The 27,754-nt window shown below is 49.1% G+C and overlaps 1 protein-coding gene across 4 annotated transcripts in view; it reads right to left on the minus strand.

The window, feature by feature from the left end:
• ALPK3 (alpha kinase 3) overlaps positions 1 to 26,262 on the minus strand; it is a 38,202-nt gene extending 11,940 nt beyond the window's left edge. The window contains exons 1-5 of one of the 4 annotated variants that reach the window (XM_068410378.1): positions 26,061 to 26,262; positions 16,768 to 16,806; positions 13,400 to 13,521; positions 2,949 to 3,066; positions 668 to 1,700 (exon numbers count right to left, since the gene is read on the minus strand). In XM_068410378.1, the coding sequence (XP_068266479.1) occupies positions 668 to 1,700; positions 2,949 to 3,066; positions 13,400 to 13,521; positions 16,768 to 16,806; positions 26,061 to 26,203 (1,455 nt within the window). In that variant the 5' untranslated portion in view covers positions 26,204 to 26,262. Of the gene's footprint in view, positions 1 to 667; positions 1,701 to 2,948; positions 3,067 to 13,399; positions 13,522 to 16,767; positions 16,807 to 16,872; positions 16,922 to 26,060 lie in introns of those variants that run through there. The other 3 variants (XM_068410375.1, XM_068410376.1, XM_068410377.1) reach the window with 3 other exon arrangements.
• Between the last annotated feature and the right edge of the window lie 1,492 nt (positions 26,263 to 27,754).

Here is a 27,754-nt window from a genome sequence, read left to right on the forward strand (position 1 = left end):
TGCAGTGAGGGTCAGGAGCAGGTGCTGTGCCCTGGTGCTGCATCACCACCACAACGAGCCTTGCAACACAGTTTTTCCAACAGGGAAGAGCCAAAAAATAGCCCAGATCTACTGTATACATGTTGCACTGTAAACAAAATTCAATGCCCTGCCTGGTGCAGCTCACGTGGCATACCTGGCATGCTGCGCTCATTTGCATGGGGGGCTCATTAAAAACTGGCTGAAGCTCAGGCTCAATTGCTAAACTGAACAGATGTCATCAGTCTCGCTGCCTGTTGTACGCACAAGGCATCCGCCCCCAACTATAAATAGCCATTCAGTGCTCCCTGCTTAACTGATTTGGAAACATTTCGCATGAGGTCAGCCTGCCGATTAAACAGGAGAGCTCTCAGCACCCCCCAGGCCACCAGAGACCAGCTGCTCGGCCGGAGGGCCCTGACGTACATCTCTCCTCACCACCTTGTCCGACATTTATTCGGAGATGGGGTGGAAGCTCTGCTGCCTGCACACACGAAGTCCAGAAAGCCCTTTTTCCTGGTTGCTTTTGCCAGTGGAGGCCTACAAAGCCTTGGCAGCAGATCCTGTGGGGTACATGCAGCCTACAACCGTGTGGCACGAATATTTTCTTGTTGCAACCCCTGCATTGGCTGCTTTCCGTCCTAGTTACCTTTGCACCGATGGCTTTGTTTCCCTCCGACTTCTGTGCTTGGTGCTGTCCTCTCTGTCCCTCAGATGGCACAGGTACTGCCTCTGACACCTCTGAGGACAACGGAGCATCCTCCATCTGTCTGCTGACTGCCACAGGCTTCAGGGCAGCCTTGCTCACAGCCTCTTCCTTGGCTCCCCCCTCCTCCTTCCCTGCTGCCGGCTTCACTTGCTTATCAAAATACATCTCTTTCAAAGAGAAGTGCATGTCACCATTGATTTTAGTGTCCTGATTCACAGCTTTCCCAGGCTCTTTGATTTTTGGGCTGTGTTCCACTTCTTGATCACTTGCCGCCCTCAAACGTGCGCTCCTGCGTAAGGGGACAGGAGGGGCAAACCTTGGATTTGGAGAGGGCTTGGCCCTGTCTCGCCCACTTTCTTCTCGCTTGGAAACTTCCTGCTTTGCTGCTGGAGCAGCTTCCAGCTTCTTTTTCTTTTTAGCTGTAGAGTCTTTCACCACTGGCTTAGTCACTAGCTCCTCCACCGTCTCGTAGATGTATGCAAGAAAGCTGTTCCCGTTCTCCTCCACACTTTCCAAAGAGGCATCTCCATTGGTGGTCACCTCTGCTTTGAAAGGTGCTACCAGCTTGTTTCGAAAGCCCGTCATCACATTGTCCGGCTGCTCCTTCGGCTCAGCAATATCCTCACGTAATCTGGACTGAGAATCGGCGACGTGCACTTTTGCTGCATCCTCCTTCCCCAACGGAGAGGCTCCCGACCGGAGATTCAGATCCCTGGCCAGCCTCCGCTTTCTCTGGAGCCGATCGGGGCTCATTCCCTGCAACTTCTCCACCTCCACGTTTTCTTTCCCTCGTTTCTTGCCTTGTTCTATCTCTCGCAACTTTTCTTCAGCTTTTCTCTTGATTTTGGCAAACCACTTCTGATGGATTTTGAACTCCGTCATGGTTCCCACTTCCAGCACGCCAGAGCAGGACACAATGCCTTTGTTATTTCTAGCTGAGGCCTGGTAAATGCCTGCGTCTTCTTCTCGGCACCTGGAAATCAAAAGCTCTGCATGAGACCTGCCCGTCTTCCCAAGGCACTACTGCACACTCTCCCACTTCTTGCTCCAGAGGGGCTAGAAGATGAAGACGTGGCCCTTGAGGCTGGCCTCCCTCCCCGGGCTCTAGTTGCTCTCAGCACTAGCAGATAAGCAAGTAGACGTTAAATCAGTGCCCAGTTCCCCCCTGGGCTGTAACTCTGATAAGAGAGGGCTGTGATGGAGAAGGAACATCTAGCACCAGGCTTCCCAACTGTTCTTGGCCATGTTCCTCTGCAGGATCTTCTCCTCTCAGCTCTTCACAGCCTACGTGACATTTCTGTTCTTCCTGCGTCCTACTGCCTTACCAAAGCCTTCCCACCCCCTTCACAGGCACCAGCGCAAGCATGTGCATGCCATCTCTGCTGTCACCCCTTGGGGATGCCTGGCCTGAGGAGATCCCTGCTCCTGTAAGAGGTGAGCCAGCCTCTGACGGAAACCTGGAGCACACCTGGGGCAGCAGAAAAGCCCAGGCGAGAAGCACGAGGATGACATGGCTATCAGCAATATCGATATTCTGCACTTTCAGATAGTGCCACGCCTGTCTGATATCCCAAATCCAGGACTCAAGGTGCAACAGGTCTCTGCTTGCTGGGGCCACGGTGTGCCTGGTTCTCCAGAAACACAGTCCTCATTTAAAGTCAAAAGAAGCTGGTAGTCAGGGTGGAATAAAGGAGGCCCTTGGCTCCATTAGTTGAATGCCAGAGGAGCCCTTTCCTTCCCTGGCCTCATGGTGAGAGCTAGGAAAGGCCCTCTTTGCCCTTGCTTAGGACACTCCTGTGAACTGATTCTGTCCTTGTCCTGCCTGATCCCCTGGACCATCATCCTGGAGGCAGACAGTGCTTTCCCTTTGCTCACCTTCATCCAGCCCTAATGCTCAGCTCCTCTCTGGTGCAGCCATAGCACATGCTGCTACCAGCACTGGAAGGCTCCAGAAACAGGAATTTCTCCTGACCTTCCTCTTGCTTCTGGCATGGCAGCTATCCCTGGATGCATTAACAGATCCCATACTGATGTGATCAGGGAGTCATCAGAGCGAAGAGCTGAAGGGGAAGGGACATCTGGGAACATCGCAATGGGGAGCAGAAGGGACCAGCACGTGTGCTGGGGTGAGATCACTGCTGACAGCCAGCTCCTCCAAATACTGAAAACATACTCAGAACTCCATCACCAAATCCAACCACTCTCCAACTTCTTTACTCACTTGTACAGCTGCAGAGTGTGGCGATTTCCATGACGGAATATCTGATACTTGGGTAAGCCACAGTAGCGGTCCATCTCCTCGTCATCCTTATACCACGTCACCTCCGGCTGCGGGTATCCTGGGGAGGAGATGGATGGTACATCAGGGTATGAAACACTGCAACCAGTAGCACAGCAAGCCTGCTCCCGCGAGGACAAGGTATCAAAACGAAATGTTCTGGCAGAATAGGATACATGTTATTCTGGGCTCACCACATTCTTTAAATCACAGAGGGACTGTGATTAAATCACAGCAGAACAAGTATTGTGAGTGGAAACCTGATGGGCTTATCCCAGTCTTTTATCACTCCTAGGAATAGGGCTATTTTTGAGAAAAAAATCCCAGCACTTCATTCCTGAACAGAGGGGAGTGGATCACACGGTCATCTGCTGTAACACTGGCTGGGAGGAGAAGGTGAGCATACCATCAGTTTTATATGAAGAGGCATGTTTTGATGAGACTAAGGCTAAGGTTAGAAAGCAGGCATTCACCCCTCCACGGAGCTCACAGCATTTCGCTAAGTGTCACAGCCTGTAAGCTGATCCAAAAGTTTCCATTGAAGAGAAACAACCTTGATTGCATCACAGCCAGCTTGGTGTCCTACAAATGTCACTTGACAACAGATGTCACCTGCCTTTTCAGTAGAATGACATCATGACGTGTGTGACTGGCTGGCTAGCAGGCCGGGCACGCAGCCATGTTCCCCGCCACCGACAGCACTGGTGGATCAGCATGAGTGCCCCACACAGACTGGTGCTAGCCACAGCCCTCATCTACCACCAATAGCAGCTCTAGCTCAGAGGCAGTGGCCAAGATTGGTTCCCGTACTTCACACTGGGCTCCCAGCGCAGCCAAGCTGACCCTAAGGGCATGGGATAAAAGTTTCAATGATCACGTCATGCCTCTGCTTAAGTAGATGCGCTCAGCAGTTGTTCAAAGCCCCAAGGCAGATATCCGATGCTTATCATCTCCTGCAAATGCCCCTGCTGGCTTTCCACGCTTCCAAAGTGAAGGAGTCCGGCACACTGCTCACCTCCACCAGTCCCCAAAGGTCTCCCCGCCAGTCCCTGGCACCCCCGAATGCAGCGGGGGGGAGTCAGCTCTCATGGATAGCCCTGGCACGGGGCCAGCGAGGGCTCTCCAAGAATATCCAAAGTGTCCAGACTCGATGGGTCTGAAGTAGAGAGGAGGCAGGGACAAGGCACTACCTACCTACCCTGCATACTTCCCAGCCGCCAACCCACCGGTTTCAGGGCTGACCAGGACCCTTTTCATCTCCAGGAGTGAGGAGCCTCCTACTTCCTACTTGCACCAGCCAGAGATGTCGGCAGCCTGTAGCAATGCCTAAGCCTAGCTTACACCTGCTCCCACGAAGGTCCCATAGTGGGAGCAAAGACTCATCAGCAGGTATTCACCCTGGTTTTTGCTGATTCAAAATGTCTTAGACCAGAAAAGCAGCATATGCCAAATCTCCTCCTCATGTATTGCTTTGTTCCCCCTGCCCCAACCTGCTCTTCTGATACACTCCCTGTCCCCATCCCTTGCTTATTGGGGCTCTCCAGTGTCCTCTGGCCCATTGAGGGACTTAGCCCACTAGAACCAGACAGCTTTGGGGAAATAATCTTGGAAGAGCTTTCCTTTCCTGCTCTCCTCCATGTACAACAGCCATCCCCAAAGCCCAGACACCTCCACAGACCAGATTTTACTCTGCTTTCTTCCTTTCCTCACTGAGATCTCTCACTCTGCACTGCCCCTGGCATCTACCCTCACCATCCTCACTGCCTGTACCTCTCTTGCATCCTTTGCTGCCTGATTCCCCTCCCACTGCTGCCATTGGCAGCTTTGCCTTTCTGTTGGTTAGTGCCTTGTTCCTCCTCTTCTGCAGAAGACAAGTCATGACTTTCTCCTGAAGCCCTTCCTGCAAGGGTCTCCATCCTCCCCTTCGGTCCCTATCTCGCCACAGTCTGCTCTTTGCTACTGCTCTGGCCGTCCAAACCAGTTTCTAGAAGAAGTGCAAAGCCCTCAGATACTCGTGGCTGAAGCGAATGAGCCCTAAACTGCTAACTGGAGGAGGCCAGGAGAGTATCCCAGTGATGGGACCACCAGGGATCAATGCTGCTGCTTGTATGTTCCATAAATATTAGCTGCTGACCATACTTGGCAGCAGGACCCTGGGCTGAACAAGCCTGTGGTGGTTTCTTTCTGCTCCAGGGATGAGGAACAAAACAATTTTCATACACAGCTCACACTTTGCCCAGAGCAATCCTACCCTTCCTGACGGCTGTTCTGCAGGCGAGACCTTCAGGAGGCCCCACGGCTCGTAACTCAGGGAGTTGGCAGGTAGATTTTCCTAATACCCTGCGAACAGCAATCACAGCACTTCATTCCGGGAACTGCAAGCATATCATTTCCGAGAAGCCCTGTGATATCCCCAGGCGGCCTCTGCAGCTGATTCCCGTTCCCAGCTGACATCTGCAGGAAAGAGCTGCAATTTCTATAGCTGCGCAGTGCCCCGATGAAAGGCTTTTCCTCCTGTTAAGCCTAAACTCCCTTTGACCTATAGCACTTGTGTCCTTGAGGCTACCTGCTCCTTACCGTGGTACCTTCCAGGCAAGGAAGGACTAGCCCCTGTTGCATGTTCCAACCTGCAGTGAAAGATAGCTACAGGCAAGTGCTGGCTGGAAACCCGCAGGCAGAGGGATCCTGAAAGGCTTCCCACCTCCCACGCAGAAACAGTGGCTGCAGCTGCCTCTTCAAACACCAGCCATCCCTCCCCAGGGGCTGTAACCAGAGCCAAGCAGGGGATGGAGAGATGCCTGTGCAGGGACAAGGCTCCCTGGCATGCCCTGTGCTCCGCTGGGGAGGGGAGCTGCTGCTGACACTGCAGGCATCCGTCTTCAGGCTGCCGAGTGCATAAATTCCTCTGGTCTGGGGGTGGCAGGGGGGCAGGCATCACTCCCAGCACATCCCCTGCAGCCACAATATCTGCAGCTTGCCCAGCTTCCACAACAGGCACAGTTTCAAGGGTGCCGGTGGGACAGGGTGGCTGAGCTGAGGGCTCCATCGGTGGTCATCGCCACGCTGCAGGGTGCCGGATGCCCACCCTTAGCATAAGCGCGTTGCAAGACAGAGCAGCCATTCATAAATCCGTCACTCGCCCTTCCGAAACCCGTCATTCCCACAGATCCCCCCACGCAGCTGGTGCCGAGAGGGATTTGCCAGCAGCTGGTCCCCTGGTCCACCAGCGAGTGTCCCACCGTTGCAGACAGAGTGGTGCCGGGCATTTCTGGGGAGGAGGGCAGGCGTCTGCTGCACATCTTCGAGCCCAGCAGTAGTTTTTTGGTAAGCATGCCTTCCAGCAGCATTGCTCCAGCACGATGGGCAGCCACTGCAGGACCCAGCAGACTTTTCTGAGCAAGGATTTTTTTCTTCATGGAGACTGCCAGGGTTAGATCAAACATTCTTTTTCCCAAAGTTGTTAAAGTTCGAGAAGTCTTCAAAGCTTTGGTGACCTTACCCAAAACAGTTCTTGCAATAGCTATCCAAAATCACCCAGAGAAATTCTGTTTAAAGGAACTTTCTCTTTTTTTGAGGGTGGGGGTGGGGAGTTAGTGTTCTGAAACTTGGGAAGGTGGAAAGAGTTTAGAACAATTTCGCATAATCTCCACGGTTTGCTGTTTCTGCTCTACACAAGCTATGTGGAGTGGGGGCTTCAGGCAGTTTTGGGAGCAGAAGTCATGGTATGATCTCATCCTTTCTGGCTTTATGGATTTAAACTTCCCCACCACCTGAAGACAAGGAGGCTTCCAGTAATGCTGACAGGAGGGACAGATACTAAGAGCAGTAGTTCCCCCTACCACCGGCCTGCGAGAGGTGCTCATTCTCCATCCCTCTCTAGCCCTGGCTGCCCCAAACCCAGGCATCCTCATCTCCCACTAGCCTGCTCTCTGCTCTTACACTCACTACTCCATCCCCAAACCCACTCATTCACCCCTCTTGCAACCCCTGCATTCCTCCAGACATCCTTCATCCAAGCACTTCGCTCTCATCCTTCAAACATTTCCCTATGCGGGCCACCACAGATGCAACGAGTTGAACTCCTTTATGCTTATTAAAATCCCCATCCACTAAGCGTGCAACTGTCTACTCACTTTACCCCAACTCTCTTCCCCAAGCCATGGACAGAGCCCTTTCCCTTCCATAGCCCTACAATAAAACCAGGCTGTTTCTGGGCACATTGCTTTGTTCCCATCCCCTCCAGGGACGTGCTGTTCAGTGCAGATGCACACATTGATTGAGCATCTGCATAGGATGGGAGAGGTACCAGGTTGGATGCTTCTTCAGCACAAGCACTGACCCATGAAGGGAGTGATGGGACCGAGCTCCTGAGCTGGTGATTTGGGTAGCCAGGTCAGAGGGGTTGAACCTGAGGGAGGGCTGAAATGGCGCTGAAGAGGCAGCTGTACAACAGTGGGCTATACCTGGTGCTGACATACGATGGTCTTGGCTAGATCCAGTCACACGTCTCCTGGCTGGCCTCATTCCCTAACAAGCAGTCACAGACCCAAGCCCCTTCATCCAAGCCCCCACATTTCGTCAGCTGACACCACCAATGCTACACAGAAATGACTGAAAAGTTGTAAAATCCTTGTAGTAGCACCTCCAATAAGGACCACTCTCTCAAGAGAAGAGCCCAATATCCACTCACTAGGAAGGATCTGTGATGACCCTTGAGATCCTGGAGTCCAGACAGACCCATCAAGAAAAAAACTTGGTGCAGACAAGCAGGCTGCACTCTGCTCTGTAAGAAATTGCACAGTAAATGGAAATGTTCCCTTTTTCACATCTCTCAGAGAACAAAGGATGAACTAATTTTGTCTAAAAAAGAAAACATGTCATAACTGATGCAGGGTTTGACCCAAAACAATCAAATCAGATACACTAGGGACACCAGTAGCAGGCAGAACTAGGTGACAGGAGGAAAGGAGGGTTCGTGCAACCACCTAAAAGCGTCAGGAAGTTTGCTTCTGTCCGACTTGTTTTTTTCTTGCCTGCATCACCCAGCACATTTTGAAGACTGGCTCTTCAAACACTTGCATCTTGCTGCCTTCCTAGGACATGCCCAGCAAGTCACTGGTATTCACAGATGTGGGACTACCCTGTAACTCTCATTATTGATCAAGAAGCAGCAAAAAAAATATTAAGATGTTATTGCAGGTCATGTATCCATGTTTGGGACTTGAGCGTCAAAACATGAGCAGCTGACAGTCTGCCCTTTGCCTCCTGCAAGTCTATGAACCAAAGTGTCCCTGGACTCCAGCCACAGCAGTGGGACTCGGCTGGTTCCAGTCTGGTCACTGGCCAAGGATGCAACCACCACTTCCTTTCTCCTCGTAACGTCTCCCAGTCAAATGTAAACATCGTGGCAGGGGGAGACATCTGAACTCCTGATCAGACTTTGCAGTCAGAGTTCGCTTTCCACCTCATGCTCCTCTCTCCCAAAGAGATCCTGAGCTCCTAAAGCAGTCCACAGGACCACATGCAAGAGATGACCACATGGTGTAGGTGGTCCAGGCTGCTTTTAAAGATGTTTCCATGAAAATTTCTGATTCTGTAAGTTTATTCATTTAAGTGCATAAAGACATCCCCCAGTCTAGTTTACTAGATACAAAAATGCTGCAATAGGCTATATGCTGAAGATGCTACAGCCCATGGACTATTACCCACTGCTGCTGCGTCACATGGGCACCAGTGATACAGCCAAGAGAAGTCTGAGACGTATCAAGGAGGACTACAGAGCCCTGGGAGCAGTGGCAAAGGACTCTGGGGCCCAGGTAGTTTTCTCATCGATCCTCCCAGTCAAAGGGAAGGGCACTAAAAGGGACAGTCATGTTAGGGAAATGAACACATGGCTACAGGACTGGTGCCACAGCCAGGAGTTCAGCTACTTAGACCACGGGGCTCGTTTTGAGAAACCTGGTCTTCTGACAGCTGATGGGGTCCATCTGTCAGAGAACGGGAAGACCATCTTGGGTCATAGGCTAGCCAATCTGGTAAAGAGGGATTTAAACTAGATTTGCCGGGGGAGGGGATCCTCAGTCCCTCCCAATTCAGCCAGTCCGATGCCAGGGCCAGTAATAGGTGCCCAGAGACTGGAGAAGGATGGCAGGGCAGCAGGAGAGCGCCAGAAGAGCCACAGATAGATAGGAATTTCAGGCATCAAGGCAGCTTCGTCCGGGGCCCAACTGAAATGCCTCTATGCAAACGCACGGAGCACGGGGAACAAACAAGAGGAGCTGGAGACGTGCGCATACCTGCAAGACTACGACCTTACTGGCATCACAGAGACATGGTGGGATGACTCTGACGACTAGAGTGCTGGAATGGAGGGATACAGGCTTTTTAGGAAGGACAGGCAGGGGAGACGAGGTGGGGGGGTTGCGCTCTATGTCAATGATCAGTTTCAGTGCACGGAGCTCTGTCTGGGATGGAGGAGGAGCCGACAGAAAGCTTATGGGTCAGGATTAAAGGGCGGGCAAGGACGGGAGACATTATAGTGGGTGTCTGCTACGGCCACCTGACCAGGATGGCCAAGCGCACGAGGCCCTCCACAGACAGATAGATGTAGCCTCACGTTCACAGGCCCTGGTCCTCATGGGGGACTTCAACCACCCTGACATCTGTTGGAAGGACAACACAGCTGGGCACAAGCAATCCAGGAGGTTCCTTGAATACGTGGATGACAACTTCCTCCTCCAAGTGATAGAGGAGCCAACGAGGAGAGGTGCCATGCTGGACCTTGTTCTCACCAACAAGGAGGGGCTGGTGGGGGACATGAAGCTCAAGGGTAGCCTTGGCTGCAGCGACCATGAAATGGTGGAGTTCAAGATCCATAGGGCAGCAAGGAGGGCGCGGAGCCAGCTCACTACTCTGGATTTCAGGAGAGCAGACTTTGACCTCTTCAGGGACCTGCTTGGGAAAGTCACTTGGGATAAAGCCCTGGAGGGAAGAGGGGCTGAAGAAAGCTGGTTAGTATTCAAGGACCACCTCCTTCAAACACAGGAGCGATGCATCCCAACAAAGAGGAAGGCAGGCAAAAATGCCAGGAGGCCTGCATGGATGAACAAGGAGATCCTGGATAAACTCAGGCACAAGAAGGAAGCCTACAGAGGGTGGAAGCAAGGGCAGGTAGCCTGGGGGGAATACAGGGAAATTGCCTGAGAAGCCAGGGACCAGGTTAGGAAAGCTAAAGCCCTGATAGAATTAAATCTGGCCAGGGATGTCAAGGACAACAAGAAATGCTTCTATAGGTATGTCAGTGATAAAAGGAAGACTAGGGAAAACGTAGGCCCTCTCCGGAAGGAAACAAGAGGCCTGGTTACCCAAGATATGGAGAAGGCTGAGGTACTCAATGACTTTTTTGCCTCAGTCTTCACCGGCAAGTGCTCTAGCCTCACCACCCAAGTCGCAGAAGGCAGAGGCAGGGACTGGAAGGATGAAGAATCACCCACTGTAGGAGAAGAATAGGTTCGAGACCATCTAAGGAACCTGAAGGTGCACAAGTCCATGGGACCTGATGAGGTGCATCCCCAGGTCCTGAGGGAACTGGTGGATGAAGTTGCGAAGCCGCTATCCATCATTTTTGAGAAGTCGTGTCAGTCTGGTGAAGTTCCCACTGATTGGAAAAGGAGGAACATAACCCCCATCTTCAAGAAGGGGAAAAAGGAAGACCCGGGGAACTACAGGCCAGTCAGTCTCACCTCTGTGCCTGGCAAGATCATGGAGCAGTTCCTCCTGGAAACTATACTGAGGCACATGGAAATCAAGGAGGTGATTGGTGACAGCCAACATGGCTTCACTAAGGGCAAATTGTGCCTGACAAATTTGGTGGCCTTCTGCGACGGGGTTACAGCACTGATGAATAGGGGAAGAGCAACTGATGTCATCTACCTGGACTTGTGCAAAGCTTGGAGCAACCTGGTCTAGTGGAAGGTGTCCCTGCCTGTAGCAGGGGTGTTGGAACTAGATGATCTTTAAGGTCCCTTCCAACCCAAACCATTCTAAGATTCTATGATTCCATGCTCATTTGCCAATTTCCTTCATTTGAGTAGAAAATAAGACCAGTACCAGGTCAAGTTTCCAACTTGGTGTAATACACCAGCTTGTGCCACACAGCACCAGCAGGTCATCCAAAACTGGAAGGCAGTGTCCTGCCTACCAAGAGCAAGGGTGGACTGTAGGAAGGTCTACAAACTGGACAGAGAGCATGTCTGTGTCTAGATGTTTTGGGGTTGTTTAGCCTGGAGAAGAGGAGGCTCAGAGGTGACCTTATTGCAGTCTACAACTACCTGAAGGGAGGTTGCAGTGGAGTGGGAGTCGGCCTCTTCTTCCGGGCAGCTAGCGATAGGACAAGAGGACATAGCCTCAAGCTTCGCCAGGGGAGGTTCAGGTTAGACATTAGGAATAATTTCTTCTCAGAAAGGGTCATTAGACATTGGAACGGGCTGCCCAGGGAGGTTTTTAAACCTCCTGGTTTTGTTTAAGAAAAGACTGGACAAGGCACTTAGTGCTATGATCTAGTTGACAGGGTGGTGGTGTCAGGGCAATGGTTGGACTCGATGATCCCAGAGGTCTCTTCCAACCTGATTGATTCTGTGATTCTGCTGATACTTCGATTTTGGTACAAGCAGAGAAGGTTATTCCTTGGCAGCATGTCTCCTGCACAACATATAGTGCAGAGTTTCTCTAGCTTTTCCAGGAGAGGTGCTGGAAAGGACATGGACATGGCATTTACCAGGCCCCTTTTGTAGGGCTGACTGAATTATCTCTCCTCTCGAGGGGAAACTGAGCCTGTTGGCATCACACATGCAGGGCACTTCCCACCCTGTCAGCCATCCAGTCTAATGGCGAACTCTTGCTCAGCTGCACAAACGCATCCCTCATCTTGACAAAGCCCACTTGGAGCTGATGGTATCATTTGGAATTTGTAGATGATGAAGTTTGTTACAGGGAACTGTCAACCTCAAGGTGCAGCTGGTAAAGACTTAAGCCAGTGAGAGAAGCCAGGACTAGGCACTTTAAAAGGGGCAAGAAATCTAGAAAGGGAGAGTGGTGCTACCCCATGTCCTTGCAGTAAGCAGACATGCTCTGAGTCTGCAGCACTTCCACACTTACCAGCGAAGGGAGCTGGAGGAGACAATTGTATCTGCTCTTACTCAGGATTTCCTAGTATATCTAAACATCACTAATTTTTTGACCTCTGACACTCACAGCTTGCAGAATGGTGAGTTCCGTGCTACCGCACAATATGGCAAGCTTTTGCTTTTAGAAAACTTTAATTGGGAAAGCTCTTCTAATGAATCACGGAGGGGCATGGCTTGGAGATATCTCCCTAGCAGCCCACTTTTGCCCTAGAAGCAGGAAGTGGTCTGCTGAAGTTAAGCATTAATAAATCAATATATCAGTTGTATCGCTGCAAATTCAGAACGTCAGACCTGTAAAACAAGTGAATCCCTATGAGAAGAGCTAAGAATTCGAACCCAGCAGCTCTCAGAAGGTTTCAGTATGTGTTTCCTGATGCATGGCTTATTTACAGCATGTTTATAGGGGCAAACTAGATTTCTTAGATCTCAGGAAAGCCTTGGTCCTTGTAACTAAGAGGCTCACTGGAGATACCCTTCTCCTTCCAAAACTTACTTCTTTAATGTCTCTCACTGAGTAACCTGTCAGAATAAATAACGTGTGTGATATTAGGAAGGATCACAGAGTTGTAAACAAGTACATACTACGGAAAAAAAGAGGTTTTAGAGTCTCTATATTTAAAGGACAAAAGCTCATCAGCAAAGGAGCCACTTGCCTTTACACCAATGCGCTGCCATGCCACATCACCACAACTGCCCTCTTTCTTAGCCTCCCTCTTCTCAATTTATTGGCCTAACCCCTTCCTGCCCAAGGTTCAATTTTAGCTCATTGGGCAGAAACTGGCTTTTATTTCATGTTGACAAACACAGAAGCTGACCACTGATGCAAATGCAGCTGCGCTCTAACCATTTACAGCCAGCAAAGAGAGCGAGAGTTGGCTCCAGGATGATAGCCTTAGTCTTCAAAACTGCACACTCCTGAGTTATGGATTCCAGGATTAGCAAAGACAATAAAATGTAGCTGGCCCGAGCAGTAACCAGTGTATTCCATTTTCTGGTCTTTAATTTGCCTTGTTTGAGATGTTAGGTTATGACACCCCCCCCCCCTTAAATTAAAGCTGAAGTCATCATGCAATTGCTGAATCTTTACTTGGCAGTCTGACAACAGTGGACTTGTTAACGTGTTGCCTTGTTATCTCTTGCTCTAGAGTTTAACCAGCACAAGTCCATCAAGTGAGGCAGGACCACGTTATTCACTGAAGACACTGTTACCTGTCACTATGCACGTGAATTTAGCATCAGAGTCCTCGGACACAGAACGGGATTTGATAGTGGTTTCAAACAGTGGCTGGGTTTCCTCCGTCAGCTGAGAAATGATTGCGCAGAAGGTGCTCCTGGAAGATTCAAGAAGCATTTCTTAGAGATCAAAGTACTAGAAAAATCAAAGGGTCCTCTTCCTATCTCGTCTCAGAAGCCTGCGTTCTTGTTGTAAATGCCCTCCTTCCCTCCCATCCTCCCTACACTGGGTTGTTCACAAACCCAGTCCAGTGTCATGGTATTTGACTATTTTTTCACTCCTAAGATGACTCTGTCAATTTAAAGTGTCATTTGGGAGATGTTCACTTTGTCTTAGCCCTTGTGGCTACCAAGGTAATGAATGTCAAGAACCATTTTAGTTCTTGATTACACTAGAACATTTCTTTGATCAGCCAGCAGGCTCAAAGCAAAACCCTCACAAAGTCAGCTTCACATTCCCGGTACTGCACCGTCAGTGTTTCAAGTGTTGTTCTGTTCACCAGGATTTTATTTTATTTATTTGTGAAGACCTCACATTGTAATTTCAGGCCAAGCGTGAACTGAACATGCCTCCTGAATACAACAGCCCTCTTTGAAAGCTTTTAATTAACAAAAGCTGGCTGCAGCTCACTGAAGGAGACCTCAAGCCTGGCTTGCAGCTTTCTGAGCTCAGGAATCATATGTGAAGCTGACACCCATTCCCTGTTTCACCTCTCGCTGCTGCAGGTAGGCACTCACACTACATACTCCACGAGTTCAGGCACTGACCCTGAAGTTCAGGCTGGGACACCCAAACAGCCAGAACTATCCAAATAGCCAGCGCAATCTCTGAAGCTCATGAAAATGGACCTTAGATTCTCCAGTCATTTAAGCATTATTCAAGTACAGCACTAAATCAGTGTATTCATACAGTGCTGCCAACCCTGCTGGAACATCACCAAGAGGGGCCCCAGAAGATCTAGGCTTGTTTAAATAAAAGAAAAGGATTAATTCCAAGTTGGGTCTTCATTTGGGTAGTGCTCTGGGGCTCTTGGAAGGGAAGAGCTTCTTCCATTTTTCCTTCTGAAATTAAAACACTACATGTTTACACTAGGAAAGAGGACCCCCAAGGTCTCAAGTGCAAGGACCTTAGGAGAAACAGCAAATATTGCAAGAGAACTGGTAGCTGGCAGCTCTAGTTATATAATTTTCAGCAGTGAAAAGACATTCCTTAAACAAGTGATCAGCTTCTAGAGACATGCAAGAGGTGGAACAAACCCCCAAACCATTCCTGACACAGTTCCACCATGAGCAGAAGGGCCCATAGCACATGGTGAGGGTTCCACGAGGAGGACCCCAGCCTCACAAGCAGCCCCCGGCTTGCAGGCAGGATGCTGGTGCTGCTGCTACTCATGCTCTACCTGCTGATGAAGCAGACTTGTTCAGGAAAAAAAAACAACAAAAAAACCCCCACATTTAGCATGAACCCAGCAAGGTCAGGTGCACTGACAGGCTCTGCAGCAGGGACTGAACTGCACGCATGGCTGAAAGTGCCAGGATAGCTCCAGCCACAGCAAGTGCCTGTTTCATCCACCCAGAAAACTTACCTGGAGGCTGCAGTGCTATGATTTTCACTCTGGCTTCCTGCTAGAATGGGTGTGTAAAAGATGCAGGGAGATGAATCTCTGAGCAAAAAACAACTGGGATGCAGCGGGAGCCTCACCGACTTCCCAGACACTTCATGTTGGGTAAGGGTATGGGACAGGGGCAGCTAGGGCTGTTGCGAACTTCACTTATCTACTGAATGAGGGTTATAAGCACCACCTATATCCAAACACACGTGTGGGATGGGGTGAAAAATAGATGCCATAGCTCAGACACTTTTCTGTGGAAATCAATGGTCCCCAAGGAGACTGGTCCTGGCAAGCAGCTCTTCACACAACTACAGGGCCAGGAAAGGGCTGTGGGAGCCGACAGCTGTTTCAAACAAGAGAAACCTTTCCATACTCCAACCCCAGGAGAAAAAACTCCCATTTCCAAAGAGCAAGGCAGACAATCCAGTACCAACGCAGTTACTGGTGGGGTTTTGATGGCCCCTTCAGATCCCCAGCCAGTAAATGCCTTTTAGATCCACATAAGGGACTTCCTAAGCTTCAATGAACATTTCATACCCCAGCAGGAGAGCAACCGGATCAGCATCTTAAAGAAAGTGATGTGCACACGCATAGTGACACTCAGGACCAAGTTTAATCCCAGTACCATGCCACTGGTATCAGCAGGAGGCACCAGGAATAAGTCTGGTCCATTCAGTACAGATCTCACAGTCAGGTGAAATACAACAAAGGCTACTGAATGGTTTAGGAAAGCAGCATCACCAGAAGCTGGGGGCTCCACAGACACGGCAGATGAATCAGAGGAGACTTGCCCAATGTACACTTGGCAGGAAGCCCTGGAAAGTCTATTTAATCTTTCAAAGAAACCATTGTATTAGTCACTGGGGGGGTGGCTTAGAGACTGCAGCACTGTGGGGCTCTCAGCTGACTCACTCCAGCTGCAACGAGACTTGTCCAATTCAAATTGCTTTCTAAACAAGTAATTCAGAGCAGTCAAGAAATCTGATACAAGGCGGCAGCCGCTCTTCCTCCGGGCCTTCCTGAAGCTGCATCTTTGTTGCAGAAAAAGCCCTGGAGCCTAGGAAGAGGACACCAGCAATTCAGTAGCCTTTTTACATTAAAGAGGGATTTCCATACAAAAGCAGTCTGCAGGAAAAGGAGATTTGAGAAGTGTATTCCTCTTCATCATGATTTTCTTCTCCTGACTTTTTGGTTAGCAATCCCACAGCTATAGGGGTGTTCTGGAGAGGCCTTTCCCTCCACGGTCATTCCTCTCCCTGCTTCTGCAGCGAACCGGTAATGCCAACTGACTTCCAAATGTGTTATTTTGCCAGAGGCAAAGTACAAGCGCATTTCAGGGCAGAGTCCAAATGAATGAAGATCTTCACAATAAAGCACAGGATGGCAGGGGGAGAAGAGAATTTCTTCTTTGAAAGTCTCAGGGCAGGCACATCTAATTTTTAATGTCTCTGTATGGAAGTCTCACTTTAATATCAAGAAGTAGCTGAACACCCATTGTGTGACTAAGAAAGAGGAATATTTCTTGCACCTTAACACAGGAATTACGATGAACATTCACTTTGCTGTCTGCAGTTCAAGCAAATATTAGGGATCCAATCGTGCAGAATAAGGCTGTTAGATCACTCCAGGGCTCTCTACTAATTAATTAGTACCAAAGCATACAGATTAATCATGTGCAGTGGGATTCAGCAAAGTGTTTGGTCAGAGCAGTTTAATGCAACGTAGTTTTACCTTCCTAAACTGGAGGGAGAGAATCTGCTGCTTGATAAGCTAAGCAAAAAACAGCATAAAAACCATTAGACAGAAAAGCATGGAAAGGAGCTGAAATAAACAAACCGTTACAGAGACGTATTAATGATGAGTCGTTTTGTGCAGGTCAGAGTTCCTATTAAAAGAAGGTACAGCTGCCTTACTCAGGCTGACTGCCAGGACGAGCAAGCCACATTGTCAATTGAAATCAAAGGCTGTAAAAATGAAATGGTCGTTAACAGCAGAGAATAAGTGTAAGGACATTTATACAAGTAGGTTTCCAAGAAGCAGCACCGGAGCCTTCCATGCACCATCCGCAGCATTGTGCTCAAAGCAGGCAACTCCACCCCGGGAGACGTTCGATTAAACGGCAGGCAGGAGTACAGACCGCTGCAAGACCACTTCTCTGCTGGCAAGCAGGTGGCCTGAGCTGGTCACCCTCTGTGCTTCCAAGCTCTTTGGAGAAGCTGAAAACTCTCAGGTCACTATACACTGCTTTCCAGCTTGCCAACAAATCACTAAGGCCTGGTAAAAAATTAAAATAAAATAAAAGAAGTAGACTTCACAAGAATCGATAGGTTTTGCTTTCTTTGCAGGAACATGTTATAACACCAAACCATTCAGGGAAAAAAAAATAATCAAACACACAAGTCCTACACAAGGGAAACCCAGATGACCTACTTACCAGTGGCCACCAGCTCTCCCAAAAGAGTGTCTTCAAGGACTCATGTTCTAGCCAAAAGGCCACATTGCCATATTGTGGCAGCAGCCCCTTGTGAGCTGTAGGAAATAACCTCTTGGCATTGACCCACAGCAGTCAGGAGCAGTTCCTCAGACCCTGAGTTCACCCACATGCCAACCAAAAGCCTAAAACTAACTACGTACCAGCTAGTCAACAGCACGTAAGCTCAGTGCTTTAATCACACTGAGATACTTGTTAGTTGTGCCTATGCAACAGCCTCACCATATAGCCTCAGAAGTGACTGCAGCGTAGACATCACCTTTGGGATGCAAGAAGTCAAACTCCCACATTGGTATGTGCAGACAGATCAAACCTTCTCAGCGTGGTGCACTGAAGACCACCGCTGAACAATCAAACTTCAGTGCTTTATGATGATGCTACAGAAGACAGCATGAAGAACCAAGAAAGGTGCACCTCTTCAGGTCTCCTACCCAAATGACCACATCCAGGCTCTGTGCAAGTCTGAATTGCACAGAAGTCAGCTGGACTTCAAGTCTTGCCCTAAAAATGACCACAGAGGGTCTCTGAAAACTGCTCCTGCCAACCATGTAGCACTTCCACCTGCGGAGGCAGAATCTCCATGTGAATAATAAGTAAAAAAGTAGTTCGGCCTGAAGGCCTGACACTTTACACAAATAACTGCACATTTTCATTGGGAAAAAAAACTCCAGCACTCTGAAGAGCTCACTGACTCCCCTCCTTCAGGTCAGGACAGTAAAGACAGAAGATGTTTTAGACAGCCGCTCAGGAGTAGCTTTAACCCAACAAACATGGGTGGCACTTGCCCTTCCAGCAGCAGCTTCACCCTCTCCACCCCCAGCCACAAGATCCTGATCCCTCCGCGGTGCCAACTGCTGTTCACGCAGACAGGGGATGAGCAGATCAGGCGTTATCCAGTTGGAAAAATCAGACACTAACCATAATAGGCTGAGGATCAGCCACACGATCCATCTTGCATACGTTGTGCTGGCCCATGGGAGAAGTCAGAGGAACTTTGTCCTTCCAGCTGAGCCCCATCACCTGGGGTGTCCCTTTGAGCCCCATGTCCTTTCCAGCACTGCAAGGCATGCCTTTGCATTACCTGCATTACTGACCAGCATGTCACCTTGTCCTCATCACTCCCAGCCACCCTAACAGCTTAGAGAGCTCAAATTCCACCTCCAGCTGCTCTTGCCCTGCCCTGACCTCCCAGAGGGATTGAGCTTCCTCCCCCCCACCATTCTCTGAAGTACAGCCATCCCAGATGACCCTAGGGGCAGCAGCACTGATGTGCTCTGTCCCTGTGCTCTGGGCTGCCCCCAGGCAGCTCTGTCCAGCTGGAAACACAATTCGTGGGCGTAAGTATGAATTATGTCTCACCTTCCAGCTTTTCAACAGCAAAGGAACCCAAAACCATTTTGTATACCGCTGCAAGGGAAAAACGTCCTTTGAGCCTCCAGGAATACTGAGGACGTGGGCATCGCTTGAGGAGCCAGCAGCAACGATCCTAAAATGCTTGCTGGAGAATGCTAGCATACGCAGAAGTGGGGTTTTAATCATGGTTTCTTGCATAAGACAAACGGGAAGGTGTCTTGGCTTGGATGTAAAGTAAATCACTCGAATATCAAGAGCCAGAATGAACCATGTCTGTGCCACAGACCCCTTGTGCTCAAGAATGTGATCAAACAGTGAGCATCATCAGTATTCTTTTTAATCTCCAGTGTTGAGCACACAAGCTGGGCTTTATTCACTGTACATCCTGAAACACAGTGCTGAACACTGCACTGAGGGTCTCTTGAGGAGCTTTGATATTGTCAAAAGAAAAAGGCCATCACCACAAAGATCCACCTATTACTAAAGTTTAACCTCAATACACTAAGGAACCAAGCAAAATTTGCTTTTCAGACTAGAGATTTAATCCCAGAGAGAGCGAGATCAAATTCTGAATGCTTCAGCCAGAACAGCCCTGCCTGCAGGCAGCTGGCGTTTCACTTCGTTTTAATTACGTTCACAGCATACCCGCATAGAGCTGCAACAGCGTGACTGCATCAGACCCTAAACCAAATCTATCCACTTAGATATGTGGGAATCCTGTGCAAGCAACGACAGATGTCCCAGCGTGCCTAGTCTGGTATGCTTTGGGACTGGGCTGTCTGTGTCCTCAGCTCCCCAGAGACTTGTTAGTGCACACAGTGGAGGACTCTGCTAATGAAATAGAGCATCGCCAGCGGATGTGTCTCCCCCGAGCAAGCCTGGGGCCATTATAGTTACTGGATGAAGGCAAACGCTTATCTTATCCTGAGGAATACATCTAAAGCAGGTGAATCCAGGTCTAAAGGTACTGGTAGAAACCTGGAGAAGCACTCAGAGAGGTTTGCTCTGGGCATGTCCAGTATCAGTGGGAGGAAAGACTCCGCGGCTGTCTCACATCTACGAAGTGAAGCTAAAAGCTAGCCCTGAAAATACAGGTTTTGTTATTAACTGCTGTTGTACTGGCCTGTGAGAATTACACCCCTCTACTATCCACCATCTACCAGCTTCAATTCCTCTTTAAATTCTGTTTCTTCAGGTGCTTTCAAACTCCTTTGGACGTTTGTCATCCTCTTAAAGGTTTCAGCCCTTCAACTGCTCATAATATTCTTCGGAAGTGAAGACAGTCTTCCCCATTTTTCACGCACTTGCCAAATTTCAGTCTTTCTGCAAGGGCAGGAGGCAGAACTGTCCAACAACGCTCTTTTTTAATCATTAAAAATATTACTCAAGCTGATAGCCTAGGCTAGTACATCACCCCGCTGGCACTGAAAAGTTAACAACTGCTTGAAAAACACAGATTTTAAATCCAGCACCTTTTCTAGCCCTCTCATGTAATCACTGCATGAAATTCTCCTCTTTCTGTATTTCTTCTCCCCAAGATAACAAAATCTTTCCCCTTCCAGCTCATGTCCTCATATGGAAGTCAACAAGAGCTCGGGAGACCCTGAAACAGGCTTCACAGTGGCTTCGTTCTTACATGTACAAGTACGTGGACTTGATCTGCTTGAGCTGCAACCATCCTTAATATATTTCAGTGCTCTTCTACAGCACGAAAATTGAGCTACACAAGCTGTCCAGTGCAGCAAGTAAACAGTGAAATGTGTCAATGACAGCAAAGCTGAGACCTCCGAGTTATGTTTTGATGGCAATAGCATTGCACAAAAGCTCCTCAGAAGAGCCCACCGAGAACCTGGCAGCCTTTCTATCCCAGGAGCAGGACAGAGGGGTGGCCCTGGCAATCCCCTACAGACGCTCCCTCTTGCTGGCACTCTGACCCGCGACATTATTGGGCATGTTTTGCACATGCAGACTTCCAAGTATAAGATTTCATATGAACTTCTCTGCCTCCAAGGTTAATACTACTTGAGACAAAAACAAGACACTCTGAACGTGTTCTCAGCTGTCAGTAGCAAACTGTTTTCAACATTTAAAAGCCAACAATGAAGCTTTCATGTACATATGGTTATGCTTAAGGCTTCTTTCCTGCCATGTGTCCTGCTCCTTATCAAGCACTTCATGCACACACAGAACGAGTGTGTTTGTGTTTCATATACCATGGCAGTAATTATCAGCAATCCTGTGATAAGGCAGCTGTGAGTGCTATGGAGCTGTACAAGACACATTGTTATTTTACAGACTGGAAAAGGGATGTATTGAGTCTTTGCTTGTCAAGGTCACGGAACGAATCGATGTCGGAGCTGGAGAAATATGGCATTTTTTTTCTGCAGGTAATTTACTTTGAGCTGAGATGGACACAGACTTGCATGCAACAATTTAGAGCTAGATTTCATTAACTGAGAAGGTGGAAAACAATAAATTAAGTTACACGTTCCTGTATCAGCCTCTGTAACGCTCTGGAGATGGCTCAGATCTGTGTATTTTAACTCTGAATTATTGCTGCCTTTATGGTCCAAATTAAACTGGTAGCTAGTTGAAAGACATCAAGGAATAAGAAAGGACAAAAGAAAGCAAAGCAAATACTGGACAATGAGATGCCCAGGAAAGCTGACATCTTCCTGGTATCTCATTGTGTGTAGAAGATTTTTGTGGCTATGGGTTAGAAAAGCAGCAAGGTGAAAATATAGTTGTTCATAACAGCTCTTCTGCCTTCCTCTTCTTGGACCAGGCGATGCTGTAAAGTGTGAGACTGAGTCGGTGTGAGATAACAGCCTCATTCACCCGAGACCTTCCTCCCTTTGCTGAAAGAGAGTGAGGATAGAGGAGGTTTTAATTCCATCTCCTGGAAACTGCCTCTGCTGTGGCACAAGAGGTGCCTGGTTCAGAGGAGACCACAGTCTCCCCTCCACACAATCAGATGGGTTCCCAGGCCTGGGAAACATCTCCATTTATGAGGTTTCCAGAGAAGAGAGAAGTTCACACATGTGATATTCTGTAATTTAACAGAGATCCTGAAGGACACTGTTTGTCCAGCTCCATAGCTTGATCTTCCAGCCTAGGTTATCAGCTCATCGGCCTACATACTCAGCTCTGCTTGACTGGCTAGGACATATGGACAGGAGGGTTTAGAAAGGGAGCTGAAAAACGCAGCTTGGGATTATTATTCACTGTGCACAACTGGTAAGGAGCCCCACTCAAACAAGGTACTGCTGTGGAGATAATTACACCAATAGGAAAAAGACACTTCTACTCTAGAGACCTGGGAGATGAACCCATGAATGCCTTTACTTTTGCCTTTCGAGTGGGTACTGGATGTCCCTCCTTTCAGAGTTTGGGACACTTCCATCCAACACAACGGATACTCTGAATTCCCTCAGATGCCACAGCTGGTTTCTTGCCAGGGATTTACACCACTTGTTGCCAAAAGCAAGGTCCTGTAAGAAGTTACAAGTGCCCAACTACTGCAGAGGGAACTCCTCTGAACCAAGAAAGTTAAACACGCTTTTCAGGAACTAAGCACTCCTGTGTTTTCAGCTCACTTTATTATAGTAACAGATCTTCCACCTTCATTTGATATTATGTGCAAAGCAAGAGGTACAAGGTTGGGAATGGTTTCTAGCCAGAAAAGCCAGGTGGCAAGGCACTCTCCTGAGCTCAGCTGCCACCACAACCGGAGACAGCCATCCAAGAAAAGATCAGTGGCAATGTCACTATATTCTAAAAATATCTGCATATGACGAAGCTGCGACAGTAGAAAGACATTTAAGCAAGGAGGCAATGCTGTAATGAGACAGAGGGGCAGACATCTGCATTAGACGAGAGGTGCAGATCACTTCCATCAGAGGAGTTTGCCTAGAACTCAGATGAAGACTCTGCCATAAGATTTTACATAAAATTGCATCTCCCTGCACAAGACGTTCTCCAGACTCAGCTATTTCTTACAAAAAGGACACCTAAAGAGACATCTTGAAGTTGTGGCCCTTGAATGCAGTTAAGGCAGACCCGGGACAGGACTGACAAGTTTCTCCTCGCACTTTGTGAAGTAATTATAGTGAGTTGCTTTGAGACATAAGAGTTCTTCTAAAAAAAAACCTACCCCAAAAATAAAAGTGCTGTCAGCTGCCAGGGCAGAGGGCAAGTCACCACAACCATAAGCTGCTCCTCACATTGTCCATTATCAGGTATGTTAAAAAACTGACGAAGGAAAGCCAGTAATCTCTTGTCACTGAGCTATCTGCTCACAGGGAAGATTCTTCCTAAAGACCAGTTCCTAAAGGCACAAAAAGTAAATATCCTGAATACTCTGTTTAATAAAGGGATGATGTTCTCTCTACAGCCATTTTCAATACCTCTATTCTTTTGGCCCTCGCAGCACCACCCCTGACAAATTCTACGAGTTAAAAAACGGGAAAAGTATGTACCAGTTTCTAAACTGGTATCCTTCGATTTACACAACATCCCTTTCCTCCTACAGAATTAGGGAGACCAAGCAAGGTCATCCAGACTACTCTCTACACGGTTCATGAATGCAAGCATATAGGTGAAACATGTTCGTGAGTCGCCCCAGAAGCAGGGATCCCTAACCTCAGTTTCTTTTCATAAAGATATTTCCACATCTGTAAGTAACTCTACCACGTCACTACAATTTCTACTGTTTTAAGAATGGGTGAAGAGAGCAGGCAAAAATTTCGGTTAAACACAGTCTACAAATACATATAAAGACAGCAACAGAGAAGCCTGAAAAACCCCACGCTTTCTTCGGATCAGAAAATGCATTTTTACTTTCTAACCACCACAGCAGCCTCCCACCACAATTCTGTGTCTGCACCGCTTGTCCCATACTTTTGTTAGCTCCAAACCCACCAAATTCAAATATATTCTGCATTAAAGAGAACTGCTGAATGTTATCTGCAGTTAGGCATTTCACTAATCTTGCTTTTCAAGTTCTCCCAGGCAAGCTCTCCAGATGTTCCTAGATTTAATTAAACTCATAACTGCTTTCTGAAAGTCTTCTTGCTACACCATTCCACTCACTTGCTTTCCAGAATTGTTATGATACATTATTTAATTACAGGACAAAAAGCCCCACTTCATTCAAGCCCTTGCCCTGCATCATAGCCAATAACACAGTTTCCACGCATCCTAGCTCAAGTCTTCAGCACTTGTAGGTGCTCTCAGGGCTGTGCAGGGAATGAGACTTTTATATTACTCCTCATTCATTAGAGAAACTAGAGGATGTCACGAACACAGGGAAAGGTCAGTTTTGCTATTTAGCGAATATTTATTCATTGCTTCTTACAACAGAAGGGGCAGCCACTGAAGTTAACAGGCAAAATGGAATTACCTTGCCATAGGCTTTGACAACCAAGTACATAAGTGGATTGAAAAAAAGGATTGGACAAATTGTAGAAATGGAATGCACTGCTGGTTTAAGCATGGCAGTACAGTGCCCCTTTGCCTGCAAAAGCTGTGTGGAAACTGGGGTGCACCCACCCGCAGCGCCAGCCTGACAAGTTCAAGATGTTCAGGACTCAGAGCTTTGCAGACATGGACTGGATTTACCGTGCTTGAGCCAGAGTCGACACAGCCAAAAGACACCAGGCTCGCTGCAGGGGAGTGCTACATTGCTGTGTGCCTTCCTCAGCGGCCTTAAGGAAGACTTAGGGGATGTGGGGAAGCCATCTGGGAACACCGGCAGTATTGATAGCAGGACGAAGGAACTCTCCTTTATGGTTAAACTGATTAAAGTTGCAATTTGAACATACTTAGGGGGGAATAAAAGTCAAAGTTATAGGCAACCAAAACACCTTGACATCTTATTTATTAAAGACTCTCTCTACTTGTAATCCACAGAATGGAGTCACAGGACTCGATTATGGCTTTCCTTTGCATGGTTTGGTCTGAGGTCGCAGATAGGTTGTGGATGCCTTGAGGGCATTTGTTGGTACTGAAGATGCCTTGGTATGCAGACAGACTGCCATTAGGTTGCATGCTATGATACAAGCACAAAGGAACCAGAATTAAGGCAACTTAACTTTGGCATTACCCCAGTTCTAACATCTGACTTCCAGGCACCACGTTTTTCTCTCTTTTGGCCCTGTATTTATTTTTACGAATCTCCGATTCTTTGAGGCATCAACCCTTGACACACTGAAAAAGGATTATTTTTAAATCAGCAACAGGGAAGAGGTACAGTCAAGAGCTTATGGACTGAAGAGCATGGCTAGTGAATTAAAAGTAATTTATAGGCTTTATTTTGAACAACTAACACAATCGCTGACACTTTTGCCTTCACTGGCACGTTGCCTTGTGTTTGCTAACCTCAGCCAGTCACATTTGACAACATGTTTATCATACCTTCTCCCGTGAGAACAAAGCCTTATTCCTACCACAGACCCCCCGCCTAAGGCCGTTTCTAACCCAGGAATGCTGTTCTCATGGCTGCTCAGCCCGTATCTACATTGTAGAAATACCTTTTTGGCAATAAGATAAGGCACACGCACAGCGGGCCTCTCACTCGGCGTCTGGTGTCGGTAACACAAGCGGCTTCACTACAATGAAGGCAGGAAGGTCAGCACAGTATCCCGTACGCAAGTTTAACTCGAGAGACACAGAAGCTCGTGTCCATCAGGATTTCACAGCACGGCGGTCAACTTAGCACACCTGCCCTGCTATAAAACGATGCACGATGCTGACAACCCCTGGCAACAACCACAAAAAAAACACAGCCCTTTTCTGGGAAGCGACGGGCTGGTCCGCAGAAAACGAGCTGTTTTGGAGAGCACAAACTGTCACTCGTTTTTAACACCCTGGAGAAGATCCCTCCCCAGGGAGGGAAAGGCCCAGGCGGCCATGCTGCTCCCAGCTTGGCTGTCACCTCAGCCCGTTGGGGGCCGCGGTATTGCCTTATGGCTTGGGACGCCGCCAGCCCGCTCTCCCCCCGCTTCACCTCCAGCTTGTCCCCACGTCCCCCGCACCTCAGCCCTCCACCCGCCTTTGAAATGTCACCTGCAGGCCCCGTCTCTGTCCCAGGGCCTGTGGCACCACGCACCCATGGCAGCTGCCGGGCAGGGGGACACCCATCTCGCACCGGCCCCTTCCCCCTGGCCTTGGCCCCCCTCACCTGTTCTGGGGCCGGATGCTCAGCAGGTAGCTGCGCCGGTTGGGCCGGGAGGCCCAGGCCACTCTCTCGGCCTCTTCCGCCCCCTCGATGTTACCCGTTCCCGGCCCGTAGAGGCCGACGAGGGCTCGGCGGGGCGAGCCCATGGCGGCAGCCGGGCTGCGGCTGCCCCTGCCCCCGCCGCCGCTGCCCACCCTGTCAGTCACCGACAGTATTTATAGCAGCCTCGCACATGTCGCTGTCACTCGGGGGCGGCGGCGATGTGACGCGGCGGATGCGGCCCGGCCTCCCTAGGCCTGGGTGCCTGGCTTCCCCGGGGCCTGGGGTCCAGCCTGCCCCAGGCCTACGTGCTTGGCTTCCCCGGGGCCTGGGGTGCAGCCTGCCCCAGGCCTGGCTGCCCAGCCTCCTCCTCCTCCTTCCATCACCGTCAGCTCGACTTCATCTTTTTGGGAGAAAGTGTATTTTTTTTTTTAATAATAACCTCCACACAGCACACACACACACCCCCAGACCCCCAATTTGGGGGATTTCTGGCACCTTAAAGATGTCTCAGGATCAGCTAAAACATTCCCCGATTTCTTGCAGGCACAAGGCTCCCGCCCTGGCCGGCAGCACCGCTCAGTGCGGTCGCTGCAGTCACGTCCTCATGTCGGCCTTGGAGCCGTCTCACACCTCAGCATCCTGTTTTTTCTCTCAGGCCACCCAGGAGAATGTCTGTGCTGGTATTTATTCAGTCTCCATGAAGAGGAGAGCATGAAAGAGGGCTATAAAAGGTGGATACATGTCACAAACTATTATCGGCAGTGATTTAACACCAAATGAAAACATAGCACGTAATAAAATGGGATTTATTCTTGTTCCACCTTCGTCTTGCCTGTCAAGCTCTTGTATCGTGCGCCGCAGTCACGTCGCTGGTGGCACCGCATCTCTCTAGCATAGGATTGATGGATGAAGCAGATTGCTGCGAATCAGCTGTCTGCCCACGCCTGCACAGCAGCAATTGGTGCAAAAGTGGGAAGATGATGTTAGAGAAGATGATGGTAGATGTCTGCTCCAGACTGGGAAGGACAATGGGCTTTGAGCTGATCCTCCCTGGGCAGGAGAGATAATGAATGCGGCAGCAAAGCAGTGGGGCAGGTGATGGCCACATGGGTCACTTGGTGCAGGACAACCCTGATTCCCCCTCCCCAGAAAACACTGTGATTTGGAAGGTGACTCCGGATAGGGACTGCCACAATGGTGTTCACAGACATACACAGTGTGTTCCTCACCTGTACAGGTTCAGGGGCATGCACAGAAATACACAATGTGTGCACCACCTATGCGCAGGCACCGGGATGTGCATGGGCACACACAGTGTGTTCACCACCTATGCACAGGCATGGTGTGTGCACAGACACACGCAGAGTGTGTGCATCAGGCTGATATAACTCATCCTTGACCTAAGCTGCTATTGTCACTGGTATATCAAACTTCGGTCGAAATGGAAGGAGTGGTTACAACTTGAGCCAAATCTGCATGTGGAGAAACTGATGTCGACCAAGAAAATTTCCAAGCCCAGCAGATGCCCAAGCCTGGGCATACGGGAGGCCAGCGACATCTGTGAACCTAGGATTTGGGGAGAAGCTTGTAGGGAGAGGCGGTGACTCAGGGGGGATTCAGCCATGCAATGTAGTAGAGTGGTGCTTGCAGACACC

Source organism: Nyctibius grandis, chromosome 11 (genome assembly GCF_013368605.1).
Source record: "Nyctibius grandis isolate bNycGra1 chromosome 11, bNycGra1.pri, whole genome shotgun sequence".
NCBI classification, from domain to species: Eukaryota; Metazoa; Chordata; class Aves; order Nyctibiiformes; family Nyctibiidae; genus Nyctibius; species Nyctibius grandis.